Source organism: Sinohyriopsis cumingii, chromosome 18 (assembly GCF_028554795.1).
Source record: "Sinohyriopsis cumingii isolate HCF-2022 chromosome 18, ASM2855479v2, whole genome shotgun sequence".
NCBI classification, from domain to species: Eukaryota; Metazoa; Mollusca; class Bivalvia; order Unionida; family Unionidae; genus Sinohyriopsis; species Sinohyriopsis cumingii.
The window spans coordinates 83,431,984-83,445,470 of NC_142978.1; the positions used below are offsets into that span (position 1 = coordinate 83,431,984).

General features: G+C 32.5%; 1 protein-coding gene across 1 annotated transcript; it reads right to left on the reverse strand.

Annotated features, from left to right (window-relative positions):
* Positions 1-4,720: 4,720 nt before the first annotated feature.
* LOC149777181 (uncharacterized) lies at positions 4,721-10,957 on the reverse strand. Its single transcript, XM_089942798.1, has 6 exons — positions 10,800-10,957; positions 9,614-9,781; positions 8,083-8,211; positions 6,694-6,810; positions 6,167-6,296; positions 4,721-4,929 (listed from the first exon to the last, which is right to left on the reverse strand). The coding sequence occupies exons 1-6, from the start codon at positions 10,800-10,802 to the stop codon at positions 4,832-4,834; spliced, it is 645 nt and encodes a 214-aa protein (XP_089798924.1). The 5' UTR covers positions 10,803-10,957; the 3' UTR covers positions 4,721-4,831.
* Positions 10,958-13,487: the final 2,530 nt, after the last annotated feature.

Below are 13,487 nucleotides of genomic sequence, written 5' to 3' on the forward strand. Positions count from 1 at the left end.
TGATTCGTCCTTGTATTTGGTTAGATACAAAATATGTAGTAATTTTGTGACATGTTTTGCCGGTGGCATTTCTGGTGAGCAATAGCTCATTTTGAAATGCTGTCTCTCATTTATCTTCTCTTAACATGTTTTCCCTTTTTTGATGTTCGTATTACACGTTTTCTAGTACTTTTGAAATTTGATGCCGGAGATTGCAGAATGTCTGCAATTATATTAATTGGATTTTCCTCGCTGTGATGCCAGAAGTTGATTAATTATAGAATAAGTAGCAGATTAACAACATTCTAAAGGACGTTGTAGTAGAAAACGCACACATATTGTCATTAGTAAGCTTGGAAACTCATCGACCATTACAATGCAAGTTGAAGATGTTGTCATCAATGACAACGCTGAAAAGCGAAGCTTCACCGTCATTTATCAGATAAAGAAATTCGCGTGATGAAAGAAACAAATTTAACTTCACACAAAGAAGAACAAATTAATAATGTTTACGTCAGTAAAGTATAAGATGTTAGGCAGCTGTATGTCTTTAGGTTAATGGCACATTATCACAAGTCTGGCTTTTCTTTTGCTAACTGAAATTAACAATTAAAGTTCCCAAACAAGCCTTCCTTTCATCATTATTTAACGCCCACACAGTTACACATACATACATATATATGTGGCGTGTGTGTGTGTGTGTGTGTGTGTTGTGATATCTTACTACAATATCTCTGGTTCTTCGGTATCGCGGTGTTCCAAGTTTTCTTTATATTTTGCATAGTGACAGCTATCGTGTACTTATATATACTTGACGACCATCCGTTACTTGTTCTGCATGACGAGATGATTTCCGGAAAATGTTGGATATACATCTCTCTCTCTCTCTCTCTCTCTCTCTCTCTCTCTATATATATATATATATATATATATATATATATATATATATATATATATATATATATATATGTATGTATGTATGTATGTATGTATGTATGTATATATATATATATATATATATATATATATATATATATATATATATATATATATATATATATAAGTGTATTCCCCTGTTTGCATCCTTCATGTCTAGATAAGGTGTACTCCTGTTCCTAACTTTTGACGAGTTACGATTGGCTGCTTAACAGCTGATAGAATTATATTGCTTAAATCTTGTCACAATGTGCAATCTCAGCAATAACCTACTTCGACAAATCTTCTATTCTCAAATAACTTTGAAACAATGAAGAGTCGAAATGACTGTGACATATAGGTTTTGTTTTTGGCCCAAATTAGGAAAATAAATTTATCATGTTATCGATATTTCGATTCTGTCTATTCGGTTAGGGTTAGGGCTATATTAGTATCAAGTTTTTAACATTTGCTTCCACTCAGTCATTTGGAAGCTAAAATATATCTTTAGGTCTATTGAATCATTTTCCGTCTTGGACGCACCTTGCAGTGATGGTATGGTGGTGAAGAGGTCAGTGATGTTCGTTCATTCACTTTTTCATCTTCGTAGAGTGAATCATCTTCCTCGGCATTTGTCCTCGCAATGAAGTGTCGTTCTTAGAAGTCGTCTCCTTATTATACTGGGTGATATCAGCGTGTCCATAAGGTCAGGAGCGGTCTCCATCAGAAAACAGACTTCAGAGTAGGCATAGTCAGACTAGTAGGTATACTTCAATCTATGGAGAAGTGGCATTATGGGCTGCCAAGTGTGAGAGATATATTCTAGTTACCCTGTCAGACAACCAGGGAACATGCTACTCAACACTGTTTATTTTGTAACAAACACTCATGCAACATAAATATTAGGGTGGACGCCTTGCATTGTATTATTGGGATTAAGTGTACAAAAATCTCCACTACTTACAACCAAAATTTTACTGCCCTTTTTCTAACATGTGGGAAACCATACCATTCCTGGCACCAGAGACACTCATATTTGTTGTTTACAATTTACCGACAAATTATATATAATAACCCATATGTTATTTCGGTGCAGGATAAAATCCACACAAAGAAACGAACGATAGGACATAATCCCCTCCGCCAGAATAAGTTTTCTTTTAACCTTTTAAACCGTCAGAAATATGCTAGATTATGTTGAGATAGGATAGGTTATAAAAAAATCGGACATATAAATATTTTAATTAAGGAATTTCATGTTTATACAATTTTATTATAGCTCAGATTTTATGTACTTCACAAAATAATAATCAAATCAGTAAACTCAATTCTTAGTCCATATTTATCTTAGGAATCCTTTTTTCCAGCGGAAATGGTATACTTTAATTGGTAAGTCTTAAAATAAAGCTGAAGGATTAAATGTACTGGAATAAAAGTGTGTGTCATTAGACTTATAAAAGTGCTTAAAAAAGGAGTTGAAAACATGTGTATGCAATAAGTCCTTATATCATTAGGTTTCTTAATCTCCTTCTCTGTTATTTTTAAGATCTATCATCTAACACGGACACACAATTTTATTTATCTACTCTAAGGAGGCCCACACAAAGCTTCAGAACCAAATGGTCCTTGACGATACAAAAAACCTTGAATATATATATATATATATATATATATATATATATATATATATATATATATATATATATATATATTAAAATGTAAACATCTACGCATCCTTTTAAATAAAGTTGACTTCAACATAAGCTTTAACCTTATTACTATCTCATTTATATATGCATATCTCAAGTGGCTAATACACTTTTATTTTCACAGAAACAGTAGAAAATTTCGTTTGACCTTTGGACGACACTAGATACACCCTGACACTAGATACACCCTTTAGGCGACCTCGGTCCCCTAAAGGTTGATCGTATATCGACCAAGGGTCGCATGTTTGGCAATGTATATATATATATATATATATATATATATATATATATATATATATATATATATATATATATATATATATATAATTTTTGGGGCGTAGAATATATATATATATATATATATATATATATATATATATATTATTTTTGGGGCGTAGAATATATACGATTAAAGAGTTCACCCCTATTGGTATCCTTCATGTCTAGATAATGTGTACTCATATTCCTAACTTTTGACGAGTTACGATTGGCTGCTTAACAGCTGATAGCATTATATTGCTTAAATCTTGTCACAATGTGCTATCTCAGCAATAACCTAGTTCGACAAATCTTTTATTCTCATATAACTTTGAAACAACGAAGAGTCGAAAGCACTGTCAAGGGGGTTTTGTTTTTGACACGAGTTCCGAAAATAAATTTATCATGTTACCGATATTTAGATTCTGTCTATTCCGTTAGGGTTAGGGGTATACTAGTATCAAGTTTTCAAGATTTGCTTCCTCTCAGACTCAGGTTGTCTCCAGTACTCATAGGTTACTGCTTAACATCTGTTTTAGCGTTTAAAAGCCTTTAACGTATAGTCTGGTACAGCTGTACAAAACCTCAATGAACCTTTTATTGTTATTTATGTCTATCATCAAACAAAATGTTATATATTGTGGAATTATATTGTTATTGCACAGTATGTTACATTGTTTCACACTCGTAGTTCCACGTTCAGACAAAGATTTTCGTAATTTCAGGTAGATATGAGGACTATGCACACATTATTAACTTGGATAGCCTGTGTACTTTCACATTCGAATAAAACATTCGGCATCCAGTTATTTTCATACTGCCAAATTTAGTTAATTCTTACATTATTTCATATGACCGCCTGGTCTCCAACCTGATAATCGAGTAATCACTAAAAAGGTCTTAAGGTGTAGTTGTCAAAGCTGTTTAGCGTCTTGCATATGGACTAGTTGTTTCCTGTGTAGCAGATTTTTAAAATTCTGTTAAATATTTCGTATCATTAAATTATTATACTGAGTTGTTGGAGTTGGATCAAGTGAAATGATTGTTAATGAGTCTTTAAAATCTTAAGTCCATCACTAATTGTCAAGCATACCTTTGATTTTAACTAAATTATAAACTATAAGGCATTCAGTATTTTGTTTCTCGCTCGCTTCTTAGTTTCTTCTTCTCTCTTGCAATCGTTTCGCTAATTCCTATTTAGCTTGTTTCTCTCGTTTTGCTTATATTTGTAATTTTGAATTGTATCTTCTATTGCGTTCAAGTTTTATACCGTATATCTTTAATATATTTTTGGTGGAAATTTATGGAGGAAGTTTTCCATTTTATCAAATTTGATCCTGTCATCATTGATGGTATTCGTTTAGTTCTAAAAAGTCCTTATGTTGTATGCTGACAACTGTCATATGTGTACTTAACTCCACGTTTTCCCATCCATTCTCTACTCTACTATTTTATATATCAGCTGGTATTTATTTGTCAAACTAACCTTTAATATACTCGGTGAAGTATATGTAAGTAGCAGTCCTCACATTTTATGTCGAAAACCTATTCGTGTTCCTGCTAGTAGGTGCTTGTATGACGGTGTCGTGGTTTTATTTGCTATAATGAAGTTACCGACCGAATAATATTCTTTGATGTATCTCACAAATTTCAGGTGAAACATATTAGCTCACTGTGAGCATTCTAATCAAACAGCAGATTCAATTTTGGCAAGTGGTTTCATTTTGTATGTAATTTTGTTTAATATCTATCATTAAATAATGTACATCCACTGATGGAATGCGTATGATGTACATTCTTGTAACTCTTCAGACATGTTCTCCTAAGTAGATATATTAGCATAATAAAATACACAATAATCAAGTCTAAAAGACTTTTATTTTCTTTGGATATACAATGATTTTCATTTTCTTGCAGTAGATTTGTTGGAATTAGGCATGCAAAGTGAATGTTCACTTTTGTTTAGTTATTCAGCATTTCATGCACTGAGCTTTGCAAGTATTTCGGCCCCACCACCAGCCCCATGAGCAGCACTCCTGAGAACAAGATCTTTTATCCTTGGATGCGTCTGGAATAAATACAAAATATAATGTCATTTGTCATTTGATTTACCAACAAGCAAAAATTGATTTAACTGATGGACAACTGGTCATGTGATTGTAGAAAATGTATATAAGCTGATACATGTACATTGCTTGAAACACAACAATATAATTATATAATTTTGTGAGGACGTTAGCTTTTTATCTTCATGTAAGTGCAATGGTGGTAGTATGTGGCAAATTAAAAAGACTCCAAATCTAATCATGTCTAAGCATCCTGAGTATGATGGGAAATATAAACGGGACTGATAGTCATACAACCTTACGTTGTAAAAATATGTTTCATTTACATTTAAATTTGTACAACTATTTTTTAATAATGCTCATATGCGGTTGCAAGAGATGAAAGGAGAAATAGAGATTACTTTATTCGTTATCGATATGTACCAGATGGAGGGTACACAACTAAAGATATGGATTAGAAGAAACACTTTTCTACTCAAACACGACCAAGAGCCTAAAATTCTAGTGCTATTGTAATGGTACATGAGGAGGTCTAAAGAGGAAATATACGGGAACAACTCTGCTATGTGTCTGTGAAATAATTTCAAGAAAAAATTCAATGGAAAAGAATCCAATATCCTCGGGCACAAATTACCAAACTAAATATGAATATTAAAATTTAGATCTATATGATTTCGTGATTGATGTGTGATAGTTCCCGTAAATAAAGACCATAAAACCGAAGAATGTTAACATATAGCACGCATGTGCAACGTGGTCTTTCTATGATTGCGTAAAGATTCCTTTATTAAACTCAGACAATAATTAAATTCTTTCTACAGTGAGTCTGGCCATTTTCTAATATATTTTATCTTAGTTTTGTAGATGATAACAAAACCAACGAATTGACAAATGTCAACATGGGCAGATAAAACTTGACAATTTCGTACGCGTAAAAGATTTCTAATGGTGCGTTTCGATATTTCTGAGATATCATTTGTTTGCCACAATCAGGCATTTCCAAATGTGTTCGAAGGTAATTAATCGCATGTTCCATGGCTCTTAGGTAGTATTTACTTTTAAATTCGGAGCGAGTGTAAGTTAATGGCACTCAACGCAAAAAAGTATCAATCTGAGTAATACTAATGTTAGCGTTTAGATTGGAATTGTATTCGATGAAAAAAATCCTTATCTTGCTATAGAGGATCTTGAGGAATCTAATAAAACATGTTAATATTCTTGCCGTAAATATACATGTACCTGTTGGGCTTCGTTTTTCTACAGGCACAATCATAAACATCGGCCGATTCTTGCAGACGCTGTCAGGGCCGTCTTGGGATAGGAAATCTTTGTCCTTTATCTCCTGCTTTATCTTGTAGACTATACGATCCTGAAATATAAAACATATAAGGTTTACTAGACTTAAAATCCCCCCTTTGGAAGAATGTTTAATTTCTCGTTGAATAGCAGGGTGCTTTCGGTGATAATGCATTATTACACTAAAAATCCTTGGACAACATCAACTTTTCTGAGTTTAGTTTTCTTGATTATATAGATGTTGATGGATACTTATGTTAGATATGGTGAATTTTAAAGGAAACATTAAATATCAGGTATACATTGCAATTTGTAGGAAATGTTGCATTGGAACATAAATAACTGAAATTTGAGAGTTTCTGCATTAAAGTTAGCAGTGAATGCCAATATGAATATAATTTGTTTTGTAGGCAAATATGTTTGTATGTGTTTTCAGCAAGGCTAAAATTATAGTAACGTTAGATTCATACCCTTTCTCCCTTTTCCTTGCAGACAGAATCAAGGAGGTCTTGATCCATTTTGTGCAGGTAACAAGCTTCAGTTCTCTTACTTCTACCATTGTCATTGGTGATGATCATCTCGTACCCCTGTATGTTGAGTATGTTGAGTATGCAAAATAGGAAGCCAGATTCATGGTCCCATAACGGTCCAAACATGTTCATAATGATCACAAGAAGATATTTGGTAACAATTGCAAAATCAATTGTAAAATAATGTTGTGATAATTCTTAATATAAGGTAGAGTCAATAACCGATTCCTAAACTACAAACGTGGAACATTAAACCATGAAACAAGCGACAATATAATCATATTATCTAAAATTTGATGACAAAATGTCAGAATTAATAAACCAATGACATATAGAAGATTACGAATTCGAATTCACGTAAGCTTGTGTATCTCATATATATATATATATATATATATATATATATATATATATATATATAATATCAAACGTTGGTATATCAACTATTTATAATAATTATTATTTCCAACAAACATTGGTCGATCAGATAATGTGGTTGAGATATAATCTCACTTTAGCTTTAGATTCCGTGAATGTGAAAAATTGTCAGCGAAGACCTATAACATGAGACATGTTAAATAGAGACATTCTAATTACAACAAGTTAACGTCTCTAAGCTTGTATTGTACAGATTTGTTTGTATCACCATACTCTAAAAATTCCGGTAAAATGAAATGTCTGGCTTGGCAAACAATGGATCAAATTGTAAATTTTTACCCGTGATAATAATACAGCTGTCAACAGGGTTTGGAAAGCAATTGATATTGTATAGAAATTTTGAAAAGTTTTACATAACTACTAGAGTTCACATATGCGATGAAAATTATCGAAATTCACAATGGTATGCTATTTAGCATGACCTTTATAGTTGTCCGACTACTACTGAACATATCAAAACAAGGATTACCACTTTAATTATGCCAACATGAATTTATTCACAGATAATGCATAGAACTGTGCAAGACTGCAAGACAATTTTATTTATCTTAAGATACAAAAAGTAAATTAAAATGCAAAGTACAATTTTAATGATAAGAAGCTTGCTAGCACTGTTGTTGCATTACATCTAGTTTCCAGTGTCTCTCTATATTAATTCAACTTTAGTTATTATCCTTATCAGTTATGGTTAGAGTCCTTCGGATTGAACAACATCATCAAGTATAACATATAATAGAGTATTACAACTCCAGAATCATTTTAAATAGACCGAATTCATCATGTTGGTTGCTTTTATCTAAAGATTTATGACATTCACATTTACGTTCTGGAAAGATAGATAACTCTAGGAACATTTTTAATTTTATCACTGTGTTGAGTCAATATTTATACCTTTTCACAGTCTAGAATACGCTGCTCAATCAGTTTATTGTCCAAAGTGATGTCGATCTTGGTTATGCCAGAATTCAGTTTTTGAACGGTCAGTTTTTCGTCTCCATTTGTGTCAGAATCCTCAGGTTTCTGTTGAAAAATAATAAGATATGAGCTAAATAGCTAAATCTGGTACTCAGTATTACATAGTATAAATTGCTCTTAAGAAAAAGCGAGTCTTACGTGCATTATTGTATATAAGTGGTTTATTCTTACCGACAGCTTTAAGAAAAGAAAGAAAAGAAAGTACATACAGCAGACTAGCCTCACACTACCATCCTGAACATTTTACAATTACATTGACGGTTTAAACCAATGGACAAGCTGGTTTTAAACTGTCTACTATTACAATCAATATTCCCAGGTCAAAGAGGTTCCTTGATGTAAGAGGAGATTTCATATTCTACTGTATGTGAACTTTCATCATCATTTTATTTCAAAAGCAGTAACAGCACTCTATTGAAAAACAATTTGTCTCATACATATATATGATAAAACTATAAGGTGTGAGGTAATTAGCTAACGTTGGCTCTCAGTATTACATAGTGTAAAATTCTCTAAGGCAAAAGTGAGTCTCGCAGTCCTTCTTATACACAAGTGGTTAATTCTCACCCACAATTTTAAGATTATTCGTTACATGATTGCGGTAGTCATGCTTCTATTACAGTTATTTTCTAGATTTTGATGTTTATTGTCAAATAACTAATAATAATATAATATCAATAAAGTCGTGGAATAAATAATATCTTAAATTAATGAGAAATAAAAACGTACATACAGCCGACTTGCCTTAGACTTCCAAACTGTGCAGTTTGCAAATACATTGATAGTTAATGACCATACACAAGGTGGCTTCAAACTTAGTACTATTATATTCAATCGTCCTAAATGAATGGCGTTTCGTGATGTAAGAGGAGATTTCATATTCTACTGCATGTAATTATTCATCATAATTTCATTTCAAAAGAATAACAACACACTAACGTAAACAAGTCTTCTAGCACATATTGATGCAGTAGTGGCATGTTTTCATAGACATACATTTACTGAAATGACAAACTGAATATGAGGTTCCGAAAACCTTATGGCGAATATAAAGTGCTTGCTACAACGGAGCACTATGAAGAACTTCTGGGTCAAATAGATAACATACTCTTATTTTAAATATAATGATCATTAATTTGCATTCTATTAATCAATAATAATAATATTGACGATGATGATGATGATGTCGATGAGGCTGATAATGATGAGGGCGATCATAGTAATCTCATTAATCTCATTTCATTGTTATTTGTTATTCAATTCTCCAATCTCAGCAAGAATAAGGAGAATATTGCTGTTGCTGTACTACAATCGAATTTGAACAGTCTTCTGAGATAACATAGAAGCCACGACCAAGAATAGATGACATTGTAATTCCCATAACTAAATTAATTTTCCACCGAAATCCGAAACCTTGGAGATATATTGTACGTGCCTTGATACGTACCTGTGGTGCAGTCTCCCTCTGAGCCTCCTCAAGTCGGGCCAGAAGTCTTTCCTCAAGGAGATCTTCCAGGTTAATTTGTTCAATATCTCTGCCTTCGTCGATTGGACCACCCATAGCAAAGAGTAAACCGCAAGCAATCATAGTAAGACGAACCATAATAGAGGCCATCTGAAAAATAAATAATACCATACACATAACTAAGACAAAAGTTTAACACACAGATAGGCTTGTTTTACCAGTCAAACTGACTCAAGATTGTAGAGCATCGCTCTTTCAAAATCTGAAATTTTATTTATACTTTCACAACATTTCCCGTCAAATGAAATTTATTTTAATTGCCATTCTTTGTTTTCAAGCAATTTCATTTTCAATTTGAGAGGAAAAAATGAAAAGCAAGTTAGATTGGAAAATTTTCACAACAAGTTGAATTTTGGTTTAAAAAAATAGTACATTTTTGAAAATGATCAGCGTTTAATGATTCTTGTTTTTGTTTCAGTGCATAATGAGCCTTTTTCAAGTGTATCTACTGAGCTGAGAATATTTATGTCTGAGATGAGACCAATTTAATCAAAAAGAAGGGGAGTACGAATGTCGGTTCGCTTTCCCGCGCCTTAATTTTCTGCGCAATACGTTCGTCCATAAGGGCTTCAGGCGCACGAGAATTCGTTCTGTGTGCTGACTGTAGTCTAGTGATGAGACTATTTTAGTACTAGAGATTATCACAAAAGTCAGGGAATGACAAAAAAAATCCTTGTAATGAGATGAACCAAAATTAGTAATTATCTTAGACACCCACACACTTAATTTTTTTGAGAGAGAATAGCTAAATAAATGTGATGTTAACCTATATCTATGGAAAACGCAGTCAGTGAAAAAATGCATGTATTAGACGTACAAAGAACGTTCGTCAATTAGCATTGCTAGAGTATAAAACTGTTTCAAAATAACACGATCATATTCATACGGTATTTATAGGGAATGTGGTTAACGTGGTTCTTCCTTGCCAGAACTGCAAAATTGAAAAATATCTATTAAAAAAATAATAAAGTTTGATATCAAAGAATAAGGTTAAATCCTCCGAATATTACAATTTTTGTTGTGATATATATATATATATATATATATATATATATATATATATATATATATATATATATATATATGAAAACAATATTTTATCACTTACCATAATAACTTCGCCTTTACCAGAATTGCAAATGATTCTTTCACGTTTCCTCTTTCTCTCCACCCGATGCTTGGTGACACTGTTTGAAACCTCCCAATATATACAGTTCCTACTTCCTTATTGGGCTGGTCTTAGATAACGTACCACAGATACGATCAAACCGATGCTGTTGTTTGTAACATTCATGTCTGTTTTGATCTTATAAACCTTACAGACAACTGACATACCTCTATCTACTCATTTGTATAGAAACATCTTAAGGACTCAAAATTTACTATCAAAGTTTGCAAAGTCATCGCTTAGCTAAATGACACAACTTAGCACTCAATGGAGATTTATTGCAAGATAAATATATATTTACCGAGAACTGTTGTAGTTTCAGGGTGGAATCCTATAAATAGTATGCACGAACCGGCATAGAGATAAGTGGTATGGTCTAACATTCGTTTTGGAATGACCATCATTAATAGTGGAAAGATCAAGGGTGATTCCTCCTTTGAAATCCCTCGACCCGGTGATTAGTTGAGAAAAAATGTTTTGCGAGGCTATACATATTTTCCTTGATGGCTGGGGAACAAATCATTCAGCAGTGCTAGCATCTATCAAACATTGTATCTTTCTTAATTTTTATCTAAACTTGACTCTCAAAATTTATTTAAACTATTTTCGGTTGTTAACTGGATTATTTTCCCTTAAAGTTCGATGTTTGAAAATGGTCGGTCTCTAGAAAGAGTTAGGTAATATTAACTAGATATGATTGGTAAAGTTACGTTACCTAAGTTACATAACTTTATCAAACAGTTCAAGGTGCAAATCACACAAGAGAATAATAAATGTATATGTGCACTGATTACGAGGCCAATTAAACCCCCTCTGTATCTGATTAACAATGACAGTTGGTCAATAAGGTCTTTAAGCTTCAATTGCCAATCACCATAATCGGTAACGCTGATGTGTAACATTCATTTGGTAAGATTGGTATGATTTCAATAAATCTGTAACATGAACAATATTCACTCCGCACAATACATTAGTATCGATGTATTTCATAAAAATGACCTGGTGTATGCACGTAGTGAAAATTGGACAATGGAATCTTTGGAATAGATACAAACAGCAAAGCGTTACAGATTTTTGTCGAACCTGAATCACTGAAAATATTTCATCTGGTGTCAAGGAGACATGAAAAAGAGTCAAATGCACATGATCATGAACTGCCCGTGTCCTAAGTATTAATATAACAGTTAAATCAGATATACTCAGATTGTCAGCAGTTGTAGGGCCAGTAATGTGTGAACGTAGCTAGGCTCTGTGTTGTTATAAATATAATAATTTACATAAACTTTGTGTACATCGGATTGTTATATACGTTTTCTCTTTTTTCACTCTTCCAGTGATGGTCATAAAGAAAAATTAACTACAGTATGCCTCATACATCAAGACAACTCTGGACGAACTTAACAATTGAACATTGTGCTTCAAGATTTTAAAGAATAAAAAACAAATGCTGAAGATTATAGAGAGATTAATTATTTATTTTGAAACACTATAATAAATAAATATACAATTATTTAAATTGTTCAACAACAGAAATTAATTATATAGATCGTGCTAACCAATTAATCAAGAGTTTGTGGAAACTATTTAGACATTTGCTGATGAGAAAAAAACATATATATCCGCCTTTGATTCGTCTATCTTTCTTGATGTTAGTCAACATAGACAATCGGACAGTCTAGACTTCTTTGCATTGATAGATGCAAGTCTGTATTACCATAGTTAGACTGTCTGCGATAGAAAGCATTATTATTTCCCCACATCAAGTCCCTGATACAGGTATGGATGTGTGACTAGTACCATTTCTAGAACAGTCTCTTTCTTCCTCCTTTCCTTCATTTGCATAAATAAAGGTGCGTGCATTACGAAAAGAACTTGCTACGATGACGTACATTAGGCTGATTTTTTAACGGAGATGAATACTTTTCTAAAACTGTATTAGATCTTGCTTGAAGGTATATAAGACTAACGCCACATACATAAGTCTAATCGTAGTGCAAGGAAACAGTGATTTGTGCTTATTTGCTAATCAAATTCCTATGCTAAATAAACTTTCAAAGAATCCAGATTATTTCTTTAGGTCATATTAATTAACTTAATTGAAGAGTGTGTTAAGATTCTGAGGTATTTTCTCAAACTTGTTTTCGACCATGGCAAAAAGCGATATATCACCAAAGAAAAGTTCTTATACAAGTTTGCACAGAAAATAACTGCAGCATACAGCAATAATATAGTATGCTAGATATAGATGTAAGGTGCTTTTGAGAAGAAACAATGTGTCAGAAAAGATGAATATATGATTTAAAAATTCTAAAGGATGACACAAAAACGTCAGATAAACTTTCAAACTATGTGATTTTGTTTAACGATTTGGCGTATGCAGACAGTATGGAAAAGACAATAGCGATGTTTAGATTTAACCGATAACAGACAGAGGTCTTTAGAAAAGAGACATGTTTTGCTTAACATTATTGAAATTACGCTGACAAAGCTGTCAAGAAGATGACTTGGGATAAATCTCTTTCCAATGCATGCAGTGACTGTTTCAAAAGAAGGCAACATGTACATTTATCAGATGACAGAAATACGAATGCACAAACAAAATGCAACAATTATTATCTAAAATCTGAT

What these genes read in the sequence shown, in the direction of transcription:
- LOC149777181 (XM_089942798.1), bottom strand. An exon ending in GTATTCTAGACTGTGAAAAG is followed by an intron (nt 6,811 to 8,082) that starts GTATAAATATTG and finishes CTCAACATACAG; the next exon opens with GGGTACGAGATGATCATCAC. An exon ending in GCAAGGAAAAGGGAGAAAGG is followed by an intron (nt 6,297 to 6,693) that starts GTATGAATCTAA and finishes TTTATATTTCAG; the next exon opens with GATCGTATAGTCTACAAGAT.